Here is a 24,858-nt window from a genome sequence, read left to right as displayed (position 1 = left end):
CATGGCGTTAAAAGGTTTAGTTAATTGCTGCTCATAAATCATATTGACAGCCTTGAAAAAGAGAAGTATATATATATGCAAAGTAGTTTTGATGTTGTAATAGAACTGCATTACTTTCAGATGCAGTGTTTAAAATTAAATTCTTAGGAGATTCATACCTCTTGTATCACTTTGCTACCATTAACATTAAGGATTACTTCCAGAATATTCAAAACCTAGGTACAATATTTATGCAATTCAAGGCTACACTACTTGTGACGCTCATAGGGGAAGATACTGGAATAGGAACAACTTTCTCTACCCGTCTCCCATTGAAGTGGAGTGAGTTTTACATTCATTTCAAGGGCTGTGGGACCCAAATCTAGTCACCATTCCTAATCAGCCTTGAAAAGCAATGCTGCCACTTTATGAGACACAAATCCTACATTTAATAGCTCAGTTACAAACAAATGCTTCACCTCCCTCCTCTTAACTAGTACATTGGGTGGTGGGAGGATTTTAAATTAGGCACCTTCACTTTGTGAAGTGTTTTGAGATCTGCCATGTATATAGTGTTAAGATTGCCATTTTCACTTTGATTCCTTACACATACACACACCTGCCATGAATTACTTGCTATCAACTACAGCTGCTTCGTGGACAAGCAGCAGATAAGGGGCTCAGGAATGAATACTGTACCTTTCATGGTATCACACACACAAATGTAATTTGAAGTAACAGAAATAGGATCAAGCGATGAAGTTTGGATTAGATGAGTAATTCCCTATTTAGATTTTAATATTTTCAAAGCCTCAGTTTTCCTTTTGCCCATTTCCAATCCACGTCCAGAATTCAACAGAATCCAGTAAAGCTGTCTTTATTTGGGCTTTTGTCTCAATTTCATTTCAAAGTTACAGCCAAAGTAGATAATTTCTGTGCCTCTTCCATGTTGCAGTGAAGTGGCACGAAAAGCAATAAAGATTCACAGATGGAGGTGCTTATAGCACCATGACTCCATTCCTACACATCTCTCCCACCGCTCCCGCAGGCTGAACACTCCCTGTGCTCCAGGCAGACAGTGTAGGCGACCACAAGTGGACCTTTGGAGAAGAGAGGACTTGAATCCCTGCTGAGCTGTTCTATCCTGGTATGATTTCTAACCACACAACTACGACAAAATCCCAGACGATGAGACCTTTAGAGACTCATCCTTCACCCCTACCCAGGGCACCAGGGAACGCGAGCTCCTTCCCAGAGCAGCTTACTCAGTCTGTCCAACAACTCATGTCAAACAGGCAGGTGAAAGTTTAGTCTTTTATTTAACAGTGTCAGATCGAACAATTTCTGGTTCTTTTCACAGACTGGGTGTGCTTTGCCTAGAAAACCTGAGGTTTGCTGTGAGGCTTTTTATTCTTAAATCTTATACATGGGAAGATAAATTAAAATTACTAACAAGCTGAAATATTTAGCATGCTTCACACAATGAATCTGATGTCTTGGCGATAGTATGGCAACTTGCCTTTGGTGCTGAATTTCAGCTTAACAGAAAATGTAAGGACATCTTAACATTTTAGTAGCTACCTACCACCATATGAAGAAATTACAAATTATTCTCGTAGCTTGAGTTATTTCTTGCTTGGAATCAAGAGAAGCAGCAGGTATACTAGATTGCCTAAATTGTGACCCAAATCCGAAGCAACCAGGTTTTACAAGAAGGGGCCTGGACACTGAATAGATCCGTCTATGTGCTAGAGAATGTAAATAGGGAGACAGGTAATATAAATAATACATGACTGCAGGATCCGGCCATCATTTGGGGGCAGAACGCTGAAACTGTAATTGCTCTTGCAATGAATAGCTGATGAATGAAAACAATTAGTCATTTTATTTAAGCTGTTGTTAGTTCTGCCAACACAAGTTTACAAAAGTCATTAGTCAGACTGCACACAGAAAGTAAAAAAAAAAAAAGATTCAATTAAAAAAAAATAATCATGAGATTTAAAAAGCCCCAAAAGTGATAAAGATGTTCAGGCTTTCTCTTCCTTTCTGGCTGGGACTTCAGGGCCCTTTTTCCCCCCCAAGGTTTTCTTTGGAGTCCTGAAAACTAGAATTTTTTGTAGGGTTGTTTTTTTTTTTTTAACAGGACAGAAAGCAAGCCAAACCTTGGGACTGCAGGAGCAAGGACTTCATAGATTCTCACAAGACTCGGGATAAAATTTGGAGCATGGGAGCCGTGCAGGAGCAGGCACAGGCCGTCAGGGAGCAAGGCACAGTGTCTGCCATGGCACGGCCTCCGTGGCATGGCCTCCTGTGGCAGCTGCTGCCAGCCACGCCACCCGCCACACTGCAATTCAGCAGCCCGCTGGACATGGAAGGAGGCCAACACAAGCACCGTAGGGGCAGCAGGAGGGGGAGAGGCTGGCTCGGCTCACCCCGCAGCAGGACGGAGGGGCATGGCTGTCCCTGGGCCTCCCCCTCCGCTGGCCCTGCAGGGACAGGTGGCTCCTCAGCAAGAGCCAGCCTCCCAGCGAGTGCCCACAGCCCTGCCAGCCAACCCTGCAGCACCAAAACCAGCAAGAAATACCTTGCTTTTCTGCATTTAACCTTCTCAGGTTTAAAGGCTTTGAGAAACAGGGCCGCCACGAGCCACTGTATTTGCAGTCTTCCTCCCAGCCTGGCCATCAGCCATTTTGCCTTCCTGCTGAGGGGGTGGTGGGCACTGCCCCGGAGGGGAAGGGCGGCCATTTCGCCAGCCTCAGCCCCCGCCAGGCCCTGCGAGATGGCAGTGCCCCCGCCAGAGCCCGCGCAGCTGTGGGCAGCCTGCCCAAGGCAGGTCATGCCTGGTACTCAAGCCCCACCACAAGACTAGTCTGGAGTTGGCAGAGGGCTGCTGCCATGTCATGGCCACAGCTAGTGCGAGGCTTGCCCCAGACCCCATCCAGAGCCTCCTAATCCAAGGCAAAAATATTGACTGCAAAGAGCAAACAGACATTTTTAGCCCCAAATACTCTGTGCCGGAGAAGGCAGAGCAAGGAGTGTGGGGGAACAGGAGAGCCGTGCCTTGGAGCCAGCATGGGTCTTGGCATACCAGCTGCCTCCCCACTGCTGAGGGGCTTTCAGCATTAGGAATGAGAATCAGGTGGAAACTTTGTGCTTTCCAGTACCTTAAAACAAAAAGGGTTAAGACTTTTCCCCTTTCCTGGGGACTTAAAGTAGTGGTTCCGGGTTTGCCTCGCAGCTATTCATGGCATCAAAAGCATGCTCATGAGATCATAACGAGCTGTAGCAATAACACCAGTTGAAGAAGAGCATGTGCTTCTTATTATCACTTCTAAAAAAAGCCATGAATGTACCCACCCAGACATTTTGAAATGCTGAAGTACCACTGACAGAAAGATGGGAAACAAAGCACATGACCAGATTCTGGTGGAGGTTGTAAGGGACCACATCCCAAACATTGTCTGGATACAGGCATGCATTTATTACCCACAAGGAAGGAAAACTGCCTCATAGCATATACTTCTATTATACTAGACAAGATGATCTTGATGTATCTCAAGATGGTCAACTCTCTGATTTATCACCTCTATTGCCCTGGATGCCCCAGGCTCCATTATTTTCACCTCTGTATTTGGTATATTTAGTACTAGAGAGTCATTGTGCTCATATTTTCCTAAAAAATATGGTGTCTTGCTACAAAATACATCAAGACTGAACAGTTACTGACATTCCCAGCAAAACCTGCACAGAACACAGAAGTCTTCTTGCTCCTCTTTAGCAAGGTTGGTGTGCTTCATCAGGGGAGGTACGCAGTGGTTACAGCTGCTGCTAATAATACTGTAGCTTCTCTTTGGCTAAATGGGATGTACATACCTGAAGGAAAACAGCCAAAGCTTTTAGAAACCTCTTCTGTCTTGGCTTATGACACTTATTTGTAAAAAAACTGCCATAGCACGTGGTCACACTCTACGCAAGAAAACACCAAACTCCTGCTCTTTAACACCCACTAAGGAGAAACACCATCACAGACTGAGCCCAGAGGCATAGTCAAAGAGGCATTGCAAAATTGCATAGCGAGTGACATCAACACCTGTGAGCATTACAGCTCTCTATAGCAGATACATGCTTGAATGTGACAGATGCCAGGCAGAAATGGAACTGACTTGTTTAGCAGATTACAAATTGGACTGATAAGAAACAGATACAGGTCAATAATCCGAAAACAAAATGGCCTTTTGAAGGAAAGAATTTAACTCACGTTTAGCTCTGGCTGGCTTAAGTACACAAGTCAGAATTTTATTGCACTTTAAATGCTATTTCATATGAACGACAATATATTGTACAGAACCCAGCAAGGTTCACCAGAGAGCTCAGGAGATGCTGTGCTATTATTAGAAATGAACAAACTCAACTTCCCCTTGCTTTAAAGTGATGTGTTCCAATATCAGTGTTGGAAGAGAAGCTAAGAAATTTAGTTCCTGATTAACTTTGTACAAGAAACATCTAGACTTCACTTTTCCAATGTGTAAAATGGAAGTACTTACATACCTTCACTGCAAAGTACCTAAAAGGCAGTGGGTGTAAAGTGCTGGAATAGACCTTCACATCATGGATGTACAATCAAGGGAAAAAACTCCAAGACTTAGACCAAGGCCTTGTGCACCACCTTGGCACATGGCGAGGATCATATAGTTCATTATAAGAGAGAATACTGGGAACCAGTTGTTCATTCAGCAATTAAAACTGCTGCTGAGGAAGAGGTTATTTCTCCACATCCATTAAGAATTACAGCCTGGGTGCAGTTTGTATTCACTATACTATGAGGCATTCACGATCTCCTTGGCCCACACGCACACATTCTTTTTGTGCTTTCATTCAACGTGCCTCAAACCTTCATAGCCTAGATTATTTTTTTAAGCAAAAGTTACAGTTAAACAGAAATTAGAGTGGAAAGTTTAATGTGTTCAATGGTCATAAAAAGAAGTATTTGATAGAGTCTAAACAGACTAATTAATAGGTAAATGCAATTAATGATCCTTTGCTTCAGCTAGACCACCTCAGATGTCACAACAAGTATCTTCTTTAAAGATGCTTCAGATTGTTCCATCTGCTTTCTAAATGGTATGCCGTGCTCAAGAAAGTCACTTTATAGGTTATTCCCCTGGCTGCGTTTCCATATGCCATATGCTTAGGAGCCTTTCTGCAGTCCTTCTGAGTGAATCCCTGTGAGTCTCTTTCGCCTGCTTGGTTCTCCCGGAAGCAGCGTTGAATCTCCTCAGCAGTGTTTTAATTGGCACTGCGAGAACATGCTGTCATCACTCCCCTTCATTTTCTAATGTATCTTTCCAAAATCATAATGCCTACTTCTCTAATTACTTTATTTGGCAACCTGAAAATAAGGGTAATTATAGTGCTCACTATTAGCTTGTAAGAAGGACAGAGGACCAGATCATTTAGAGGAAGGAAAAAAAAAAAAAAATCAGACCAGTAGGTCCTGATTGTACTCATATGGGAGTCTCCAGAGGAAACGTGTCGTTGCCCATGAAGAATTACTGGCAACTTTGGGAGCAAATTTCCCTTAGACCAATACTGAACCAATACTCCAGCATGACAACAGGGGCACAGTAACTCTGGATATGCTATATTCCCAAACGAGATGCTGAACAAATGTCTTTACCACATGTGGTCATTAAAGATTTGATGTCGAGATGAAAGGTGCTAACCTTGGAAACCTGGCCAGACTCCAACATCGGTAATTACATTCTGCCTCCCTAAGCAGTTCTCTGTGGAGTTTCAGCTGGACCTTTCAGATCTTAAACCGTTATGTAGCCTTGCTGTGAGTGGCTTAAGAAAAAGACTTTGTTTGATCACTGTGACAACTCACTGATATTCTGCATCAACAACTCGTATTATGAAGCCACAATCTTAGAGCAGTAACAAATCATGTCACAGAAAAACTATTCCAGTTACTGTGCGTTGCTGCAGCCCTTTCACACGTGAGTAGCCCTAGGAATGCTGCTGTGGAGATAACTGTTGTGGGATGGATCTTTTGAAAACAAAACAAACAAAAAAAAAGAAAAAAAGAGATTGCCTTTTCACTCACAGTGTCTGCCTTGGAAAAAACACACATGTACAGGCTGGGGTTGCTGTTTTACTGGAATTGTTAAAGTTTGTATTGTGTCATTGTTTCTCATAGAAGCAATCCGGCTTGGATCTGTGAGCTATGGGGAAATTTTGCGGAGTCTTGTAATGCCATTACCAAGCGTAAGCATGGCATTTGTAGCCTGGCCACTGGATGCTACCAGCACATTAAATACTGTAGCACTGAGACCTGCTCTGCAAGCAGAGCATTTAAAATGCCAGACACTCTTCCTTAGGAAGGTTCCCTAGAGGCAGTATCTACATTGCTGGGCAGATGCTCCCTGCAATCCTTGTCCCTGGGTACACACCCTTGCCCCACACCGTTGCTGTTTCAGGAGGAGATCTGCATGCACAGCCCTCCCTGACGCGCACTACTTCCCTTTGCAAGGAAGCCAGGGCATGCCTGGGATGGGAGCAGAGCTGCACGCCAAGAGGTCCCTAGTCGGTACGGGCTGGGGACCAAGGCAGTGGGAAATAGTGAACTGCAGCTGCTGATACCACAGCGGGCAAGCAGAAAGCAGCCCTGAGAATATTTTACGCAAGTTTCCCAAGTGTTAACAAGGTTCTTGTCATTACCATCCTCATTATTACCATTATGCATCTTTTCCTTACAAAAGGGAATCATATTTTAGCTCAAGCAGACACTATTCCTGCGAGTCCCATACTGAACAACATTGGCTCCATGCAAAACCCCGATGCAGGGCTTCACTGAAGTCTGTCACGCGAGCAATTTAAATGCAAGTGACTTCAAGGACTGCAGACTCAGACACAGCATAGGAAATGGTAGTAAAATGTGTTGACCATCTTATGAATATGAAAGTAGAAATAAATCCTTATTTATGTAAAACATCCTGAGCCTACCCGATCTTGTACTGATTGCCATGCTCTCTTAGATATATTCATTTCAGAAGACCTTTGATAATACTGTGCAATAACCAGAGCCAACGATGATCTCCTTTCAGCGTTAAGTTTCTGACACTGTGAAGAGCAGCATAGATAGTCTGCAGAAATTTTCCCAGTGCTCAACATGCAACTTATCAAATTCCCTTCAAGCAGCGTTCATCACACCCATGCAAATAATTTATTCTTCCCCACAGAAGCTTTGTATTTGATCACAATGACAACTTACTGCTGCTGCTCTGTATCAAATTCAGTACCAGCTTCAAACCTCAGAGCAATAGCTAAGTCACATAGAGGAAAGTTATTGAGGTGAACATCCATTCCCACAGTCCTTCCCACAATCACACCTCATGAACTCAGTAAGACTTAGTTATGTCAGCAAGGTCTGCAGAACCAAGACCATGCTTCTGGGGAAAAAAAAAAAAATTAAAAAAATAGTAAAAGTTGTTAATCCTGAAAAGGATTAACACATTGGAAGATAAGCAAATGTCTAGCTTGAGATTATTGTTACAAGAAAGGCACTTTGATTATAAACTACATTTTTATCATTTAGGAGTCACCTGTCCTGCAAATACACATGCACTAATTTGTCTATTAAATCCCTGGAAAATCACAAACAGGTTTTAGAATCTGCTGATTGGTATAAGTAGTCTGTCAGAAAAGATTTAGCAAATAAAAGAAATGCAAAATACTGAAACGTACCTAGAGGACAGTCTCCTGGCTGAGTAGGATTGCAGGCTGAGACCCAAATAGCTGGTAATTTGGGATGGAACGGCTTCTACAAATCAATCAGAACAGAAAGCCAACATCACACAAGCTACGCATTTACCAGGCAGTGTCTGACAGCAAGAAACAAGCTACAGCATAGAAAATTTCTGTGTATTTTAAGCCTCCATCCCAAACTGACTCCTCATACAATTCATCTGCAGGCTGTAATTTACTAAACCCATCTGTTGTTCCTGCAGCTTGCTTTCTGGAAATGCTGCATTTCAAGGGTCTGCTTGTTAGAGAAGGTCAAAGAGTAAAGCAGGCCCTTTCATTTTAAGTGACTTGAAAGAAAAGGAAAGGAAATTTATATTTAGAAATAGCAATGATTAACTAGGGGAAATATATTAAAGTATTAAAATAAACGGCATAGAATAGCTCTTACTTCCAATTAGGTTGACTTTACTTCAAGAAAAATATTTATATACAAATATAAAAAGCTGGGGAATGCTAACCTACACTAAGATGAAAGCATCACATAACATAATTCATGTTTAGCCATTAAAACAGACTATCACATTTTTAAGTACTTTTTCTTCTTGTCCTTATAAAGTCTCTGCTTCTGTACTTTCTTCTCTAGTCTCCAAAACTCTTGGCCACTTCTGTTTATCTGTTACCAAGCTACCTATTGCAACTGTACACCTTCCACATCGCCATAGCCTTCAGAAACACATCATCTGCTACTACTGCATTGTTCCTGGATCCACACACATCATGAGCAGACAACTAACAGATTCACCACAGAATTAGGGACACAAACTCCCATACACATCAGTCCAAAACTGAGGGTCTCAACAGCTGAAGCCTGGACCAGGATCCATCAAAATGTATCCTGGGCTCCTGGCTGTATTCAGGGCTTCTGTTATCAGCCCACTTGTTGGACAAGATAAGGAACACCAAAGCCACATTAAAAAAAAAAAAAAACAAAAAACCAAAAAAAAACCACAAAAGAGAGTTGCGTGTAACTCCTGAGCATACCCCAAGATCAGCAAAGTGCTGGGGGCACAGCACAGAGCCACACAAGGCAGCTTAAGCCAGCCCTGAAACCCAAAGGTATGCCTACAGCCCCTGCAGACAGACACAGGCTTGTTGTAAATGAGCAAGCTCACATAACACCAGTGTTGCAGCCATCGTCAGGAGAAAGGAGGGAGGAGGGAGCTGTGAGACCTCCACCTAAATACTGAGCAGCTGGTGCTGTGGTTGCCCAGGTGTTCGCTTCCAGCTAACTAGTTAAAGGTGCATCACAACCAGCTACAGTCCCGCTTCAGGGCTGTGGTATAGAGCATGGTCAAAGCCTTGAAGGGGGCAATAACTGACAACACACAAAGCAATTACTGAGGGAAAACACAATTAATATAACTGAACTGAACGAGATTGGAATCGCCATCTGTATGAGTGCAAAAATCTCCCAGGACCCTTACGGCATAAGTAGTCAGGCTTTCAGTCTGAAAAAACTTCCTAAGTTTGAGTGTACTAACATCATGCAAGAACACCAGTTCAGTCCTGACTCACAAGAACCTGTGTCACCTACTGAGTCACCAAAACCATCCCTTGCAGCGTGGGTTTCCTTGGAGTCCCCTTTGTAAGCCCTGCTTAAGCCTGACGCTGTTTTGCCTGTAAGATTTAAAATGATGGGAGTCAAAAGTCACGTGATGCAATGAGCTGCGTAGTCTGTTTGTTTTCTTAGGGGCTCTCCCTCCCTTCCCCCCTACTGCAACCCTACCAAAGGCCCTTTGTCTAAGGAGCATAACAGAGTGTTTGCATTTACTTATGGAAGAGCTGCTCCAGCAACTCCTCTCGAGCCTCTGAAGTCAGCTCCAGTACAGTTATTTGGCCTAAGTTCATCTAAACTAAATGGGCTGACTTGGTTCAAGTATATTGCACAACCAAATGATAAAAATGGGGGGAAGGCAGGAGGGGGGGTGACTAGTGATGACACATGTATTTAACACTGCATGTCTCCTCTTTCCAGATTAGGAGGAGCTGGCAAGCTTCAGTCTGTACACATGCCAACAGCGGATGTCGGCACATATACAACACTTTTCAGAACAACATACTGTTGAAACATGTAGTTCAACTCAAAGGCACCCCTTCTGTTCAGCAAGCCCCAAACAACTCTGAGAATTGTCTGGCTTAATATGGTAGGATTTGTAGCACAGCTTTTAATGCTGCTTTAATCTGGTTTCTTTGTAGCCACTTCAGAAGTGCAAGGAAGTAGGTAGGAGCAACCATTCTGTTCTTCGCACAAGGTCCCCCACATCCATTTGAGCTAGGGGAAGTGATGAAACTGTTGGCAAGAGGGAAATGGCAAGGATAAAGGGGGTGGCATAAACGATGCAGGAATACAAGCCTCCCTTCCGCTTTTACCTTTCCTCACTTTTCTTTCATTTTTCACTCTGAAGTACAAAGAAGTATGATGCTGACAAGCTCACCCTGGCTTGTCAGTGTGTCTCAAGAAAGTCATCAGTAAAGATCTGAAAGAAACAATATCTGCAAAATAAATAAAAATCTATTCCAAGCAGTAAATTGAAGTGTTCTGCATTCATTAGCAGAAAGCTCTGCCTTGCTGAATTCAGATTTGTAAGTATGTTCGGTTCTTTCCTCCTTTTCCTTTCAATAATTGTGGTGTGAACATTTATAAATTCAGCATTCCCCTCCTAGTCCCATGTTCTTTTCCCTGCTTCATTTTTCCCCTTAACTCTTCAGTTATTTTTCTTCTTTCTCACAGCAGGCAACAATATTAAACTAAAAAAAAAGTTCAGAAGAAAAAAAAACCAACTAGTAAGTGCAGAGAAAGACACCCTTTGCCATGGGTCTGGGGTGATGCTGTGTGTATCAGAAGCGGTCAGTATGCCCCACATGATATGGGTGGCTTTTAGACACTGGAATAATTTTCCTTTGGCCACCTTATTCTACCACCATTATCTTGACAATTCCCTTTTAGTCTCACTTCTCACCAGCTGTTTCCATTTCTTTCCCCCTTTCTCTCTGCACAGCTCTGGCACTGGGAAGGAGGTGATCAGGCTGCAGAGACTCAGGGAGGGCTTCCTGCCATGGGCCTCAAATGCATGTTCGTGTAAGGCAAGAGACTGCTGCAGCCTCCGGCTCTGCTCTGCAGAAGTCTGATGGGCTAATGTGGGCATCACAGAAAGAGCTGCAGCCAAGGTTGTCACAATAATCCTAAACTCTTTTCCCCAGCAGCACCAGCCGCACAGATACCTCTCAGCAAAGCAGCCTCTAGTTTGAGTCTGGGTCCTTTCACTGCCCTCTTGAGCATCCAGAGACAGCAGCTCTCCATTCAGATGTCCCAGGTCGCGGCAACTAAAACCAGGTTCAGCCTGTCACTCAGTTCAGCAGCTCATTGCTGCCATCCAGCCCTGTTATCAGCATGATACTCATTCAGATCTATCTAACCCAGTTTTTTTGAAATTATTTTTGTTAGTCCGGTTTTAACAATCAGGCTGTCTTTCAGAAACTGGCTCATTCGGACAGAACCAGGCTGGGAGTGCCTACGTGTGGAATTATGCTGCCCTGTCTGATGGAGTGCAGTCACATTCGGTGCAAGATGTGCAAGAAGGGAAGAAGTAGTTGGAAGCTGGTTCTGGGTAACAACCTCTTAACCAGGCTCAGCTGCAGCCTGGATAGCATGTCTGAGCAGGGCCTGAGCTAAAAGAACAATATTTGGATTTCTCCTGTACTTTGTTCCATCCAATGTACAAACACGAATTCCAGCACAAAGTGTACTTTATATGAATTGTACAAAATGTACAGCAAGGGGCTACTTCTATTGGCTTGTAAGGATTTTGTTACAATGGAAAGCACGCTGTCAAAGAAAAAAGGTACCCAGCACTTTTGTTTGGTAAAAATAAAGTTTTATGGACCCGAAAATCAACATCGTTTTCCCTGTGGTTTATGGAAAAACGGTTGTGGAAGCAATGAGTGTGATTCTGCAAATCCGTCTTCATAGGTCCTTTTAATTTAGAGGCATGACTCATCAGAGCAGGGACTACTTGGATGATTGTATGACCACAGGATGCAGCCCTGGAAAAGTGTTTTTGTAAACAAATAAACATGCTCCTTCCTGTTTGAAACTCAGATCTTTCAGCATTGGGCAAGCGCCTGAGAACCTGACAGTGAAAGTAATAAGAAATATTAAACACAATGCCAGTTTCTTGGTCCAGTTCCAACAGCAAGAGGTGAACAAAACACATCGACTGAAAAATAGGTATCTTTTAAAGTCCTTTAGTAATCTGAACTGTTACTTGTATCAGGAACAAAGAAAAGACTTAAGTGAAAATGGCCTGAAGAGACGGTCTTACAACTTGACAAAAATTGAAGGAGAGGGTATCTTCCAAACAAAGGATAAACCAAAAACTGCTCTGGGAGATTTTGCGATGGCTTGTGCCGTATGTGCAGGGAGTTATCCAAAGAGCCCAGTCTCCTCCAAAATGGATTTCACACTCTAGCTCCTGACATCTGATAAAGGCTTTCGAGAGAGATTATCCTCTTTTCCTGGAAAAAGCAGGATGTTGGCCCCAGTCAGCAGACTGCAGTGCCTTCGCTACTTGCTTCCCAAGGGGGAAAAAGGGAGTCTCCAGTCCTAACAGCTGGAAACATTTCCAGAAAAGCATGTAGACATTCAAAAGCAACCTAAATATTGCAACGTCAGGGAGTCAATTTTCTGTTGGTATTTTAAAAGCAATCTTTTGGCAGCTGCCAGTGAATCCTTTAAGTACATTTAGATCAATGCACGAAGTCAAATAAACACTTAAAATGGTGCAAGATTAAGATGGGCAGAGTGAATCGAGTAGGGAAATGGCTGAGTGACTGCTTGACCCTTTTTTCTGTCGCAGACCAACAAAACTGGAGCATGCTCCACACCAACGCAAAATGCTGCTCTACCCGGGCGCACGTGAGTGAAGGAAAGGCAAGGTAGAAAGAAGACATGAGATTTTGCCCTTGCCTTAGCTGGGTCGAGATGTTTCAGTTGCAAACGATAAATATATTTTACCTATTAGAGCTTGTCTAGACTAAGGAAATGTTCCTGCTATGACTATGCTGAGGTAATTACACCAGTGTAAACCCCTTTGGGCAAAACAGAGCTTTCAGTGGCCTGATTTACTCTGGTCACTTGCCAGGATTAGTTCAGCTGGTACCAGCCTATCCTCCAGGAGCTCCTGCTCCCAGCTGGAACCCTGCACTGGAGTGTTCATCCGTCTCATCCCAAACATCGGCGCTGCCAATCTATCAATCAAACCATCATTATGGGACGATCATGCAAATGTTTTTCTCCAAAGAACAGTAAATATTTAAAGGGTTCCTCTGTTAGTAGAAAATCGGTTAATTGGCTACAAAAACCCATGCTATAATAAATCTGTTTTTAAATTGAAGCATACTTTGATTTGTGTATGGCTATCAGGGAAACATATTTGCTGCAAATACAATGAAATAGGAAGGCAGATGTACAGTGTTCAACATTCCAGGGATAGACGTGTCTCATACCCACATAAAATGAACTTGTACGAGAGGATGAAATGTGTCCAAAGAGAGTAAAATGGGATCTACTTCAAACTGATTCTATTAAATGAACAAAAAAAATGAGAAAACCAAATAAATTAAATAAATCCAAGTGCTTCACTCTGAAGCCCCGTTCAAAGAACAGAAGGTGAAACCCTAGCCTAAGAGAAGTTAGTGGCAACATTTACACTGACATTAAAAGAGAGGCTTCACTTAATGCGTGTTGGGAAGCCACATAATGCACGGTGCGTAGCGCGGTGCAAAAACATGTGCTGAGTTTCACACACAGCATTCAGAGAACACACTGATAAATGCAGGGTGAGGAACAGACGGACTGACAGACAGACAGACTTGGTTATAATTTAATCTGGAGTACTCTTACCTGCAGGTGTTACAGTTAAAATGGTCTAAAAATTTATTATACAACTTTAATTCTAAACAGTTACTGGAAGAACAGTTAGAAACTCTAACTGTTTAGTGAAACAAACGTGCTCCTTTAACAGTCTCCTTATTTTAAAAACAAAAAATTAAAAAAAGGAGGGGGAAAAAAAGTATGTTTGAAGCACAAAGATGACATCAGAAAAGTTCCTCAATTCACAGATGGCTGCACCTTTCAAAAAAAATTAAAATAGGAACCCTAGATTGATTTAATCACCCATACAAGCGAAAAAACGTAATGAAGATATTTAGTGCCAAATTGGTTTCTTGGGACCTTTTCCATGTAAATAATACAAATCAAACCTTGAAGTTCAGTGCAGATAGGATCTGACAAGTAAGCCAGGCTTTTTGTTTTACTTTGATCAAGCTCCAGAAATATTTTATCCAAGGTAAAGTTGTTTTTAAGTGTTTTCCATTTCAGTTTTTAATTTTGGATATTCACCATATAGGAAACTTGCTTATAATGCTTAAAACATGAGTCTGGCTGAACTGACTCACAGCACCAAACATAAAGATTTCCTTATATTTGCTCCTAAGAGTGAAAACATAAAGAGCTCCCAATGTGACATGGGATCAATTTCAACTCACTCTTTTATTTTTAATGGTACAGTGAGCATGGGCAACCCGAGTTGAATATTTCTAAACATCAAGTCAAGCCAACTTCAATGTTTTTAGCACTGTCCCACTTCTCATAGGTGTGTTGGTGAATAATATTTTTGAAAATAATCAGATAGATAGGCCTTTGTTTTCTAAGCGATTCCCCAAATTCCCCACATGCTGCCATTCCCTCAGGATGCCATCTGGGAGCAACAGTGCCTTCTCTTGGAAGAAAATCTCCACGTTAGGCTTATTCTGATTCTTTAGTATTTTACTTTTAACGATTCTGTTTGTTAAAAACAAAAATTAAAAAAAAAAATTTAAAATTTTTTTTACTCCATTCTAAAACGAGGATGAAGATTCTGCAGTCCAGAAAACTATGTATATATAAAAAAGTGATCTTGTTCAAAAATTTCAGCATTGTGTACCTGAAAAAGGATTTAGGCACCTTGCTGTAGGCATCCAGCTTTCAGAAATCCAGCTCCTGCGAATAATGTAAAATCCTCTGGATTCTCTTACTCTCACAAATTGCTATGTTGTATATTTAGAATTAACAGGGGCCCTTTTCTCTTTTCACTCAAATATATGGTGTAAGGTTAATGAAAATAAGATGGAATTTTTATTTTGGGTCTTAAATATAATATTATTAAATGTGCCCACCAGAAATGTAGGATAAAATATTTGTTCTGCTTGAAGATTATGTGATATTTGTATTCTAAGCCTCACCACAGTGGGTTTCTTTAAATAGAAGCTATACTTTACTCCTAAATTGCTTAAGGCAAAGGAAGCAGAGATGATGTTTTTATGAATGTTTAAATGCAAATGGAACTGAGAGTGAATGCTATGCTAGCTAACATCAAAGGCTCACCAAAGTCTCTGCATTAATGAGGCTCTTTGTTTCCTGGATCACAGATTACAACAGGTTTCCAACTCATTGCCAAGGCTTTATCTCCATTTGGGAGGGCTGTAAATCTCAGACGATTTTTTTCACATGCAAAACAAGAGGATCATCTGAAAGAGGGGAAAAAAATCTTAAAGTAGCAAATATTTCATTCAAATTATTATTACTCAAAGTGGCTGCAGCTTATTTTATTTTTGCGATGTTTAAAAGAATGGAAATTTGCAATCGGAGTTTCCTATGGGGTAGCCCGCTCATTCATCTGGATGGGAGAGCTGAGCAGGGGAAATAGCCACCGGCACCCTTTCCCTCGCCCACCGCCCTCAGCCCCGCACACCCTGCGCCCCCGAAATCAGAACAATAATTCTATGTCATGCAAAATCAGCAATTAGCAGAAAGACGGATTTTGCTTCATTTAAATATATTCAGTACTTTTTCAAAGTGGCTCCAACGAGTTCTTCTCCTCCCCAAAAAGTAATGAGATTATATCCCTAGTAATAATACCCTCATTAACAAGAAAAATAGGGACCGAGATTTTTAGCTTCCTATTCAAGGGCTGAATGTGACAATATGTAGTATATTGGGTCATAAAAAACAATTTACATGGCGTCATTACAGTCTGTAGAAAAGTCTCCAGGACCCAGGGCTATCTTATGCAATCTTAATTAAGGAAAATAAATATCGGTGTGTTGTTTTAAGCTACCGGAGACATGCACAGGACCTGTCGTATGTGATCAGAAGAGATGGGGAGTTTCCTTTTCCATGGGAACTGCTTAAAAAAAAAAAAACAACCCACACTCCGACGCCGACACAGAAGTGTCTAGTGTCTTCGAAATTGGCTGCGAAGATGGTAATTTCGTGTTTCCTGACCCTCGGGGCCGGTGAGGAAAACTAATAATTTTCTGCGATCCGACGTCACGTCTGCGCGTCCGGAGGGGCCGGGGCTGAGCGCGCGGGGTGCGGGGTGCGGGGTGCGGGGTGAGGGGAGCGGGGTGAGGGGAGCGGGGTGCGGGGGCTCCGCTCGGCACCCGGGGCACCCGCAGCCGGGGGGCGCAACCGCCCGGGGCGCACACGGGTGTGCTGCTGTGTGCCCCGGGGTGCGCACACGCGTGTGCTGCTGTGTGCTGCTGTGCGCGCACACGTGTGTGCTGCTGTGAGCCGCTAGGGGCACGCACACACGTGCTGGTGTGTGTCTGCGCGCACACGTGCATGTGCTGGTGCGTTTCGGTGCGCGCACGGACCGTATGTGCTGATGATGTATCTGTGTGCACACACGTGTATGCACTGATGTGTCCTTGTGCACGCATGCATGTGTTGATGTGTGTCTGCATGCACACATACGTGTGCCGGTATGTGTGTCTGCATGCACATATGCACATCCTGATGTGTGTCTGTCTGTGCACACGTAAATGTGTTGATGTATCTGTGTGCACACGCATGCACTGATGTGTGTTGGTGTGCACACATGCATGTGCTGATGTGTGCCTGCATGCACATGTACACATCCTGATGTGTGCCTCTGTGCACATGTACACATGCTGATGTGTCTCAGCATTTGCAAACATATATGTGTTGATGGGCCTTTGTGTGTGCACACACACGTGATGATGTATCTCAGTGTGTGCACACATATATGTGCTGATGTGTGCCTGCAGCTCTGTGTCCAGACTTCAGTCCTCTGCAGGGCTCATGTGTACCAGATGTGTAGCTGTGTGCTGATGTGTGTGCACAACTGTCTGTGTAGCTAGATGTACAACAGACACACGTAGGGATGTGCATGGGGCTTCGCAGATGTAGATGGGTGCTGATGCACATACAGGTGTGTGCACACAGAGCTATATGTGGACATGTGGGAAGATGCATGCATGCAGCCCTGTGTGTGCAAATGAGCACCTACAGACATGCAAGTGCAGATGTGGGCTTGTGGATGTGTGTGCAGCTGAGTATGTGCACAAATGTGTGCGCACAGGTGTGTGCAGATAGGCGTGCACACAGGTGTGTGTGCACAGCTGAGTGTGCTCACAGCTGCGTGGTGTGCAGCTGAGTGTGCACACAGGTGTGTGCATGCACGCGCAGGTGTGTGCATGCACAGATGTGCATGTACATATCTGGGCACAGGTGTGTGAGCGCATGCAGGTGTGTGCACGCGTGGGCACAGGTGTGGCCACAGCTGCGCAGGCAGAGACGCGTGTGCATACACGTATGTGTGCAGATGTGCGCGCACAGCCGGGGGGCTGCACCGACACACTCCCCCCTCCTGCCCCAGCTGCCCACCCTCGGGCCACCAACCGCCGGGAAGGAGTCCCCCCCCTACAGCGCGGCGGCAGAGGGGGGACGGGGACCGTGGCGTGCTGGCGGTGCTTTTAAGGCCGGCACTTGGCGGCGGAGTGCGTGTGCCCTGTGTGTGTGTGTGCGCGCGCGCGCGTGTGCATGTGCGTGTTCTCTGTGTGCGTGTATGTGCGTGTGTGTGTGTGCATGTGCGTGTGCGCCCGCCCCCGGCCCCTCCCCGCAGCTGCCAATCACCCGGCGGCGCTTTGATGTCGGCAGCCCTTGGCCGCCGCGCCGCCGCGCTCGCACACAGGCACCGGGCGCTTCGTGCCTTTGGCTGCCGCCGGCGCCCGCTGCTCCCAGGGAAACTTTCCGGGGCTCGGAGCGGGGCGGGGGGGGGCGGCGGCGGCGGCCCGGGGGGGCCCGTGGAGCCCGGCATCCCGCGACTGCCCGCCCGCAGCCTGCCGAGCCCCCCGCGAGCCACCGGGAGGGAGGGAGGGAGGGAGGGGAGGGGGGGGGGACGTTTAAGAAGGAAAAACATTTTTTTTTTTTTTTTAAGGAAGGATTTAAAAGGAATTTGGAAAAGGGGAGACAGAATTACGGGAAAAAGTTTAAAAGTTAAAAAGTAAAGGAGCAAAAAAAACTTCGCAAAGAAAAATTTCAAGAGGCAGCAAATTTATTTTTTTCAAGAGGAAAAAAAAATTGAGGGAGAAAAAATATATATATAATTGCGAAGGGCTTGATCCGGGCGGCGGAGAACAATACTCGCCGGGAAAGTTGCTGCGCGGCTCGGGAGGGAGCGGCGGGAGGAAAATGCCGCAGCTGGGCAGCGGCGGCGGGGACGACCTGGGGGCCACGGACGAGATGCTGGCCTTCAAGGACGAGGGCGAGCAGGAGGAGAAGATCCCCGAGAACGCCTTCACGGAGCGCGACCTGGCCGACCTCAAGTCCTCGCTGGTGAACGAGTCGGAGGGAAGCGGCAGCCCGGCCGCCGCCGCCGCCGATGCCGAGGTGAGCCCGGCCGCCCCGGCCGCCCCCGCCGCCCCCACGCCCCCCCCGCGCCCCCCGCCCCGCCACCCCGCGCTGCCCGTCTCTCTCCCCCCGTGCAGGCCATCCGGCGGGCGCAGGATCCGCAGCGGGTGTATCAGGAGAAGCTCCCGGACCACATGGATGATGGTTAGTCGCTCTGTGTGTGTGTGTGTCCCGTCCCCTGCCCCTCATCCCCGGTGCCTGCTGGCCTGCCCCGGCCAAGCGGTGAGTGTCCCCGGGGTGAGTGAACCCCCCTGCCCCCCCCCTTCCCCCCCGCAGGGAGGGATGCCGGCCTGGCTGCCACAGCAGCCCTCCCGGGAAGGCTGCCGATGCCGGCAGCCGAGCTTCCCAGTGCCCCCCTGCCGTGAAGACCCCGCACCGCCCAGCACCCTCTCTGAGGAGCATGGGGCAAAGAGACTCCCGAAACACCCAGCAGCCTCTTCGGGCCCCCCGACAGGCAGAGGAATCACCTGTCGTAGGGCAACTCTTGATGGGGAACTTTTGATTTTAGCAGGTATGAAGCATCAGGACCCAGGGATGTATAAAGGATCTGCGTATTCTGGCTACCCTTTCCTAATGCTCTCAGATCCTTATCTGCCAAATGGATCTATGTCACCTCTGGTGAGTTCACCCCCTCCTTACTGAGAAGTTTCATGGCCTTTCTCACTGCTAAAGTATGTTGCAGTTATCGTGCAGGCACCTACACGTGCTTTTTTCCCCTGACAAATTGCAGCCTGGATTCTAAAATGCCCGGGCACTCTTCTGTCCAAGCCAAGGGAGGAGTGGGAAGGGAGAAAGATGCTCGGCACCAGTGCCTGCTTCGCTCCCAGTTTGCTGGAGGAGTGCCTTTCCAGTCTCCCCATCCTCTAGGTTCGCCTTCACTCCTCCAGCAACCAAATCCTAACGCTTCCTGTAAGAATGCCCCTTCCTTTTTCTGGGTCACGGGCTTTGGAGGGGAGCAGCTTCTGGTGTTTGCGTTCAGGGACGTGTCCTGCAGCTTAACTTCAGTTCGGCGTTAATCTGCTTGTAAAATGGCCTGCCTTCGGTTAGGGCTGTGTTGGGGATGATGGCCCAGAAAGTGGATGTTGTGCTTCTGAAATGGAAATAGAGGTTTTCAGGAAAAGGCTTAATGCTGCTGGATGACTATTCCCATTTTCTTTCTGTAAAGTTTTCCCCTCTCAGGTCAAATCAGCTTTAGTAATTGTGTATATTCTAATGCTTATAAGTTTTACTATCTGAACAATTAAACTAAAGGCTTCTCTACTAAAGCCATCTTTTCCCATTACCATCTCTATCAGAACTTCAGAAAATAATGTGATGACATTGCAGCAGACAGACAGTGCTCATATCGCTCCTGGGGAGCCGGCATTGCTGCATTCATTTCAAATGTTGTTCTGCATTTGCAGTCCGTGAATGAGAACAAGAACATAATTTTGTTTATCTCAGTTTAAACTTTTAGCCTTTAAAGGGATAAGGTTTAAAAGAATATATCATACTGTCCTTAATTTCAGTCATTTGTTCACTGGAGGGGTAGGATGTTAAGCTGGTGTTGTGAAAAATCGATGGATTGTGGGATATCGAACTCAAAGTGTGATGAAATATTGTCCATGGGAATCGGTGTCGTACCCTCCTGCCCGATGCCGCTGGCCTGGGCGGCAGGAGGAGGCAGGTCCCTCCGTGAGCCTGCCCGTACCCCGGCACAGCCCTTCTCGGAGGAGCTGATTTCCCCGGCTGCAGACTCTTGTAACTTTGCTGAAGTCAGTTTGCAGATACTGAGGATCTGTCCCTACATTTTGAAGTCTTCCTTCAGTTTACAGCAAGAAAAGATGCGCTTGCAAGGCAGGGCCAGTGTATGTTGTTGTAACCCAAACACGCATTCCTTCTGTTTCTTCACACCTTGCCTCCCTTTGTCCAGGTACCAGGTATCCCCCTCGCCCTCCTAAAATACTAAGCTATTCTCTTCCTTATAAATTTTAAATCGTATTAAATTTGTCTCTGTTTAAACGCATTTAGGTTGCTCCCTGGTATAGAATCTGTCTAAGTTCAGACTTCCGTTAGCCCAGCAACTATTTGTTGTAGTAGAAGTATTTCTTTTAATCTTAAACCCTTATTAGATGGGCAGCAAAGTGCAATGGTCTATTAATTAGCAATTAAGCTAAAAAGTAGATGGTGGTTTGTGAATCACCTTTCCCCTTGATAATGTAATAAAAACCAAGTGATTACTGTTGGAGCAACAGACAGGAGTAAACAGACTGTGCAGAACTCAAAGGGGAGAAAACTTAAGTAGCAGGGAAGGAACGATCCCAGCCTCTTGACAGCCACAGAGATCATCCGCTGCCTCAACCAGCTTTACTTAGGCCTGTTCAGATCCTGTGGTGGTTTATGTTGCGTGACTTAAAAAGCTGATTTGATGCTTTCAGCTAAAAAAATTCTTGCTGAACAGACTTCAGCAGATAAACGCTGGCCTTTTGGCTTTTCAAGTTGGTACCATAGCTGTTCCAATATATGGTTCTGGGCAATTTTGTCTTGTATTTATATTGACTATGCAAAGGTTATCACAGTCAATTATGTATTGCTCTCATATAGATTTATTGCTATTGTGTATGTTACATAAAGTGCGGGCTATAATCTGGTGGCTGCTTCCAATAACTGAGGTCAGATCTGTGACCGAAGATTGCAGATACTTAACCATCCATAAAAGTGTGTTTAATTAACACTTTAGCACAAGTAGACTTGGAGAGGAGGGTTGTGTGAGTGAATGGGATTGTGTATCACAGTCATGTGTGCACTTGATAGTGGAGATTGTATTTTGGTTAATGAGGCTTCCTGGAAACAGTTGTTTGCAGCTAAGATTAATTTCAGAATCTTAAAAAAAAAAAAACCAACTTAAAAAATTAACCCAGGAGTGCTTTGGCAAGCTCTCAGGGCTTTATATTTACCTGATTGGAAAATAAAATACAGCTGCCTGAGAGCCAAAGGGCAGCCAGCACTTAGGCTGCAGGTTGAACCCCCACCCTGCGACGCTCCGTAAAACCACATTTTTTTTTCTTCTGTGGGCTCCTTCCGAACCCCGGCAGGGTGCTGCGAGCAGTGCTGGAGCCAGCCCGGAGCGCCTGCTTGGGTGGGTGTGTCGTTACCGGTGTGTTGCTTTCCTTTTTCCTTTCTTATTTTCTCAGCAGCATCACTTCTGTTTTGTCTCCCTCAAGGTGGTTGTAGCCCGCTAACTGTTACGCTGCTCACCCCAGCATCCTGCTACGCTCCCCATATCTCCCCACTAAAATTGTCTTTTTTTTTTTTTTTTTTAACCAAAGCACACCCACTTGTGTTATTTACATGCTCTAATGTCGCTCCAGAGCAATGCACTGAACATGTCTGGGTACCTGACATCATCAGCAGCGCCAAGCATAGCTGATGTCCCCCACAAACAGCAGGATGTGGCAAGAGCCCCCCCGCAGCAGACAGATCCTGGGTGTTTGGCTGGGTGGCCCACCTCTGCTGCAGGTGGCAAACACCGCTTTAGGCTAATTCAGCGGGAGTGATGCTGGTTTGAGCATGCACAAGTAGCCTGGACTGGCAGGTGAGCTATCAAAGAGAGAAAGGAGGGCTGGGGGTGGCCGGGGCATGTAGGCAGAGGCTCTCCTGGAGCTGGGGACAAGGCTGAGCCCGGGTGTCTCGCGTTTTGGAAGTGTGCTGTGAACCCCCGTCGGCTGGCCAGGCACACTCTGTCAAGTGTGTTAAGAGCATCTCGGCGCAGACTGTACATGCCTCTGAAATCACGAAGTTTTGCACCAGGAGAGCCGTTTCTCACCCGGCTCTCAGGTGTCACATGCGTGGTGGTTCATGACTGTGCTTTGACTCTCCTGGCTTTTCCCAAGGTGGGGTATTTGGGATTTGCTGGTTAAAAATCAGCAAGAAACTTCCACAGAACAGTAACAAGTTGAGGAACTGTTTTTCTAAATGAAATATAAAATCATAAAACTATATCCTTTTTTAAATAGTACAAATGACTTTAAATCAAATTAAGGTACATCCTTAGTAAGAACATCAGCCTTTTAGGTGGTTACAAACATTAGAGGTCAGACATGGTCAAACATGTTAACACTTTGATCAGATTAAAATATTTTTCTTGCTACAGTTGTATAATTGAGTTTAGACCCGAGGGGGTTTTCTGAACATTGTTATGTCTTGTACCATGTGGTAGTTAAATGGTAGAAGGAGCACTTACAAGTTCCTTTACGTTCCTTTTGTAAATAGGTTTATAAAATAGGGGAATGAGCTGTGCTGTGTGTAAGGCACAAGCTCTCCCCACCCCAGTCGATGTGAGAGCCCCAGGGAGAGCTCTCTGCACCTTCGGCACACCTCTGGTGCGTGTAGTGAGCGTGTGAGCTGTCTGAAGGCAGAATTAGAATGTTCTACGTATAAAGCTGAGGTGCTGGACTTTCTGTCTGTGGGAGAAACAGAGGTTCAAGAGCCTCTATTTCTTTGGAAAACAGACACTACCTCATTTTCTTAATTATTGAGTTGTCTAACCAGAGCTCACATAGGAGCAGGAGGGTGGTGGTACGTTCCCAAGCTCCGCACATTTGAGGTCCCTGAATGAGACAGCAGGGCTAGCAAATAATGCTGGTGTTCAGAGCCTGGTCCCTGTGGTTGGCCAGGCTCCTTGGGCTTGGTTCCTGTTCAGAGAGTTCGAAATATCCCCTTGGGCAGGGCAGGATGAAAGTGCTTTTACTGCTGGCCTGGGGCCACAGGTCCCAAATGTCTAATATGAGGTCAAAAAGCATGGAGCTGAAAGTCTCCTGCTGCCTTTCACCGGACAGAAGCTGAAGCAGCAGCAGCTGAGCCCTGGGACACGGCTACTTCTGCTGCAGCCCCCTTCCCCGAAGGCTGCTCCATCCCTTTGCGGGAGGAGGCTGTTGCCCCCGCAGCAGTTGGTGGAAGGAAATCTGCAGCTCAGCTGCTTCTGTTTAGAGGTCTTTCTGTCCTAGCTTGCACTGTCAGGGCAGTAGTTTAGTGTTGCTTTTTCCTCCGTCGAGTTCTGATCCTGTTGAAACCAGTGGGAAAACTCCCTGGAGTTGCCATGTGATGGGATTTGTTGCTGTGCTGCTGCATCTCCCTCCAGATGTTGTGCGTGGAGGGAGGGCAGCTGCAAGTGAGCAGTGGCTCTGTGCGTTCCCAGCAGTGCCTGCTGCTGTGGGAGAGCAGCATCACCAGCAGCATCCCAGCCAGGTTCCCTGGCAGAAGGGCTTGTGCTATGGGACCTCACCAGGACAGTACTCTGTCCCCATAAATTGTTACGTTCCTGGCAGAAAGCGTTAGGAGTGCGGTGGCTGCTGATGGATGTCCTGGGAGGCAGACAGATGAGTAATTTGTTCCCTCCTGACAAGAGCGAATCCACTTCTTCCAGCTCTTCTACCTGGCTTGAAATAGGATAATGGTGAAAATAATTTTTTATATTAAAACATAATGTTGGATAGGTGGATGTACCAAGGCACAGGGCTTCCGAGGTCATTTATTGCATGTCTGATTCAGCCTTGGTTCCCCCCCAAGGAAAATTCTTGTGTTAATTTCTGAGTTCATATCACACCCTCAATTTTGAAGCAGAACTTCCCTTTGAAATAAATTAGAGAGTTCTGCTTAAGAAGCAGTGACATGATACAGCACTGCCTGTGTGTGGTCTAATATAACCTTATTTTTAAAATTGTTTGGAATGAAAAAAAGAGAAAAATGTCACAGGGAAACAAAAGCAAGTTTTATGTAAATCCATGCATGTGAATGAGTGTGCACGTGATTCAGATGGTCCAACGATATCTACTGTCCCACTGGGATTCCTTTGCAGGCTACCCTGGAACTGGCTTCCCAAGCACGGGATGCTTTGTTGATGGGGAGTTGGTACGAGATATGTATGATAAAGGCACTGTTCCTGCAAGCTTCCAACTGTTGCTGTTTGTGAAAAGTTATTAGCTCAACCAGTTGAGAATTTGGAGAGAAAAGCAAAAACCGAACATCAACCCAAGCTCCCAAAGCTCATCCATGTTAATGATTAATATATTTGGAATTTTAACTCTTGAAGAACAAAGTGATTTGGGGGTGAGCAGCACACGACATGTCCAAGATGAAAGAACAGAGCTAGTCTGGTATCCAAGGCTTTAACTGAGAGGAGCAAGGAGTGGTGAGGAGGCAGCGAGGAGCTCTGCAACACGCTCATGTGTCGCCTCACAGCTTGCAGTCCCTCTCCTGCCATAACTATTACATTCCTGCATTCAGGTGGGAACTCTGACAAATCCGTACAGTCAGGTGTGCTGGCGTTTGCTGTTCCAAGGTAC

At 45.5% G+C, this 24,858-nt stretch overlaps 1 protein-coding gene and 1 long non-coding RNA gene across 11 annotated transcripts in view; one reads left to right on the top strand and one right to left on the bottom strand.

Annotated features, from left to right (window-relative positions):
- Positions 1–11,434, bottom strand: part of LOC114016273 (uncharacterized) — a 33,471-nt gene extending 22,037 nt beyond the window's left edge. For 2 of the 3 annotated variants that reach the window (XR_008733713.1, XR_008733715.1), the window contains exon 1: positions 7,723–7,955. This is a non-coding gene — a long non-coding RNA (uncharacterized LOC114016273). Of the gene's footprint in view, positions 1–7,722; positions 7,956–11,004 lie in introns of those variants that run through there. The other variant, XR_008733717.1, reaches the window with a different exon arrangement.
- Positions 11,435–18,034: 6,600 nt separating this feature from the next.
- Positions 18,035–24,858, top strand: part of TCF7 (transcription factor 7) — a 73,804-nt gene continuing 66,980 nt past the window's right edge. For 6 of the 8 annotated variants that reach the window (XM_055717528.1, XM_055717525.1, XM_055717526.1 and 3 more), the window contains exons 1-3: positions 18,035–18,514; positions 18,613–18,679; positions 19,044–19,153. In XM_055717528.1, coding sequence (XP_055573503.1) covers positions 18,317–18,514; positions 18,613–18,679; positions 19,044–19,153 — 375 coding nt within the window. In that variant the 5' untranslated portion in view covers positions 18,035–18,316. The remainder of the gene's footprint in view (positions 18,515–18,612; positions 18,680–19,043; positions 19,154–24,858) is intronic. The other 2 variants (XM_055717530.1, XM_055717523.1) reach the window with 1 other exon arrangement.

This window comes from Falco cherrug, chromosome 8, assembly GCF_023634085.1.
Source record: "Falco cherrug isolate bFalChe1 chromosome 8, bFalChe1.pri, whole genome shotgun sequence".
Classification (NCBI taxonomy): domain Eukaryota; kingdom Metazoa; phylum Chordata; class Aves; order Falconiformes; family Falconidae; genus Falco; species Falco cherrug.
The sequence above is the reverse complement of the archived record's forward strand: the minus strand, read 5'-3'. Positions and strand labels throughout refer to the sequence as shown.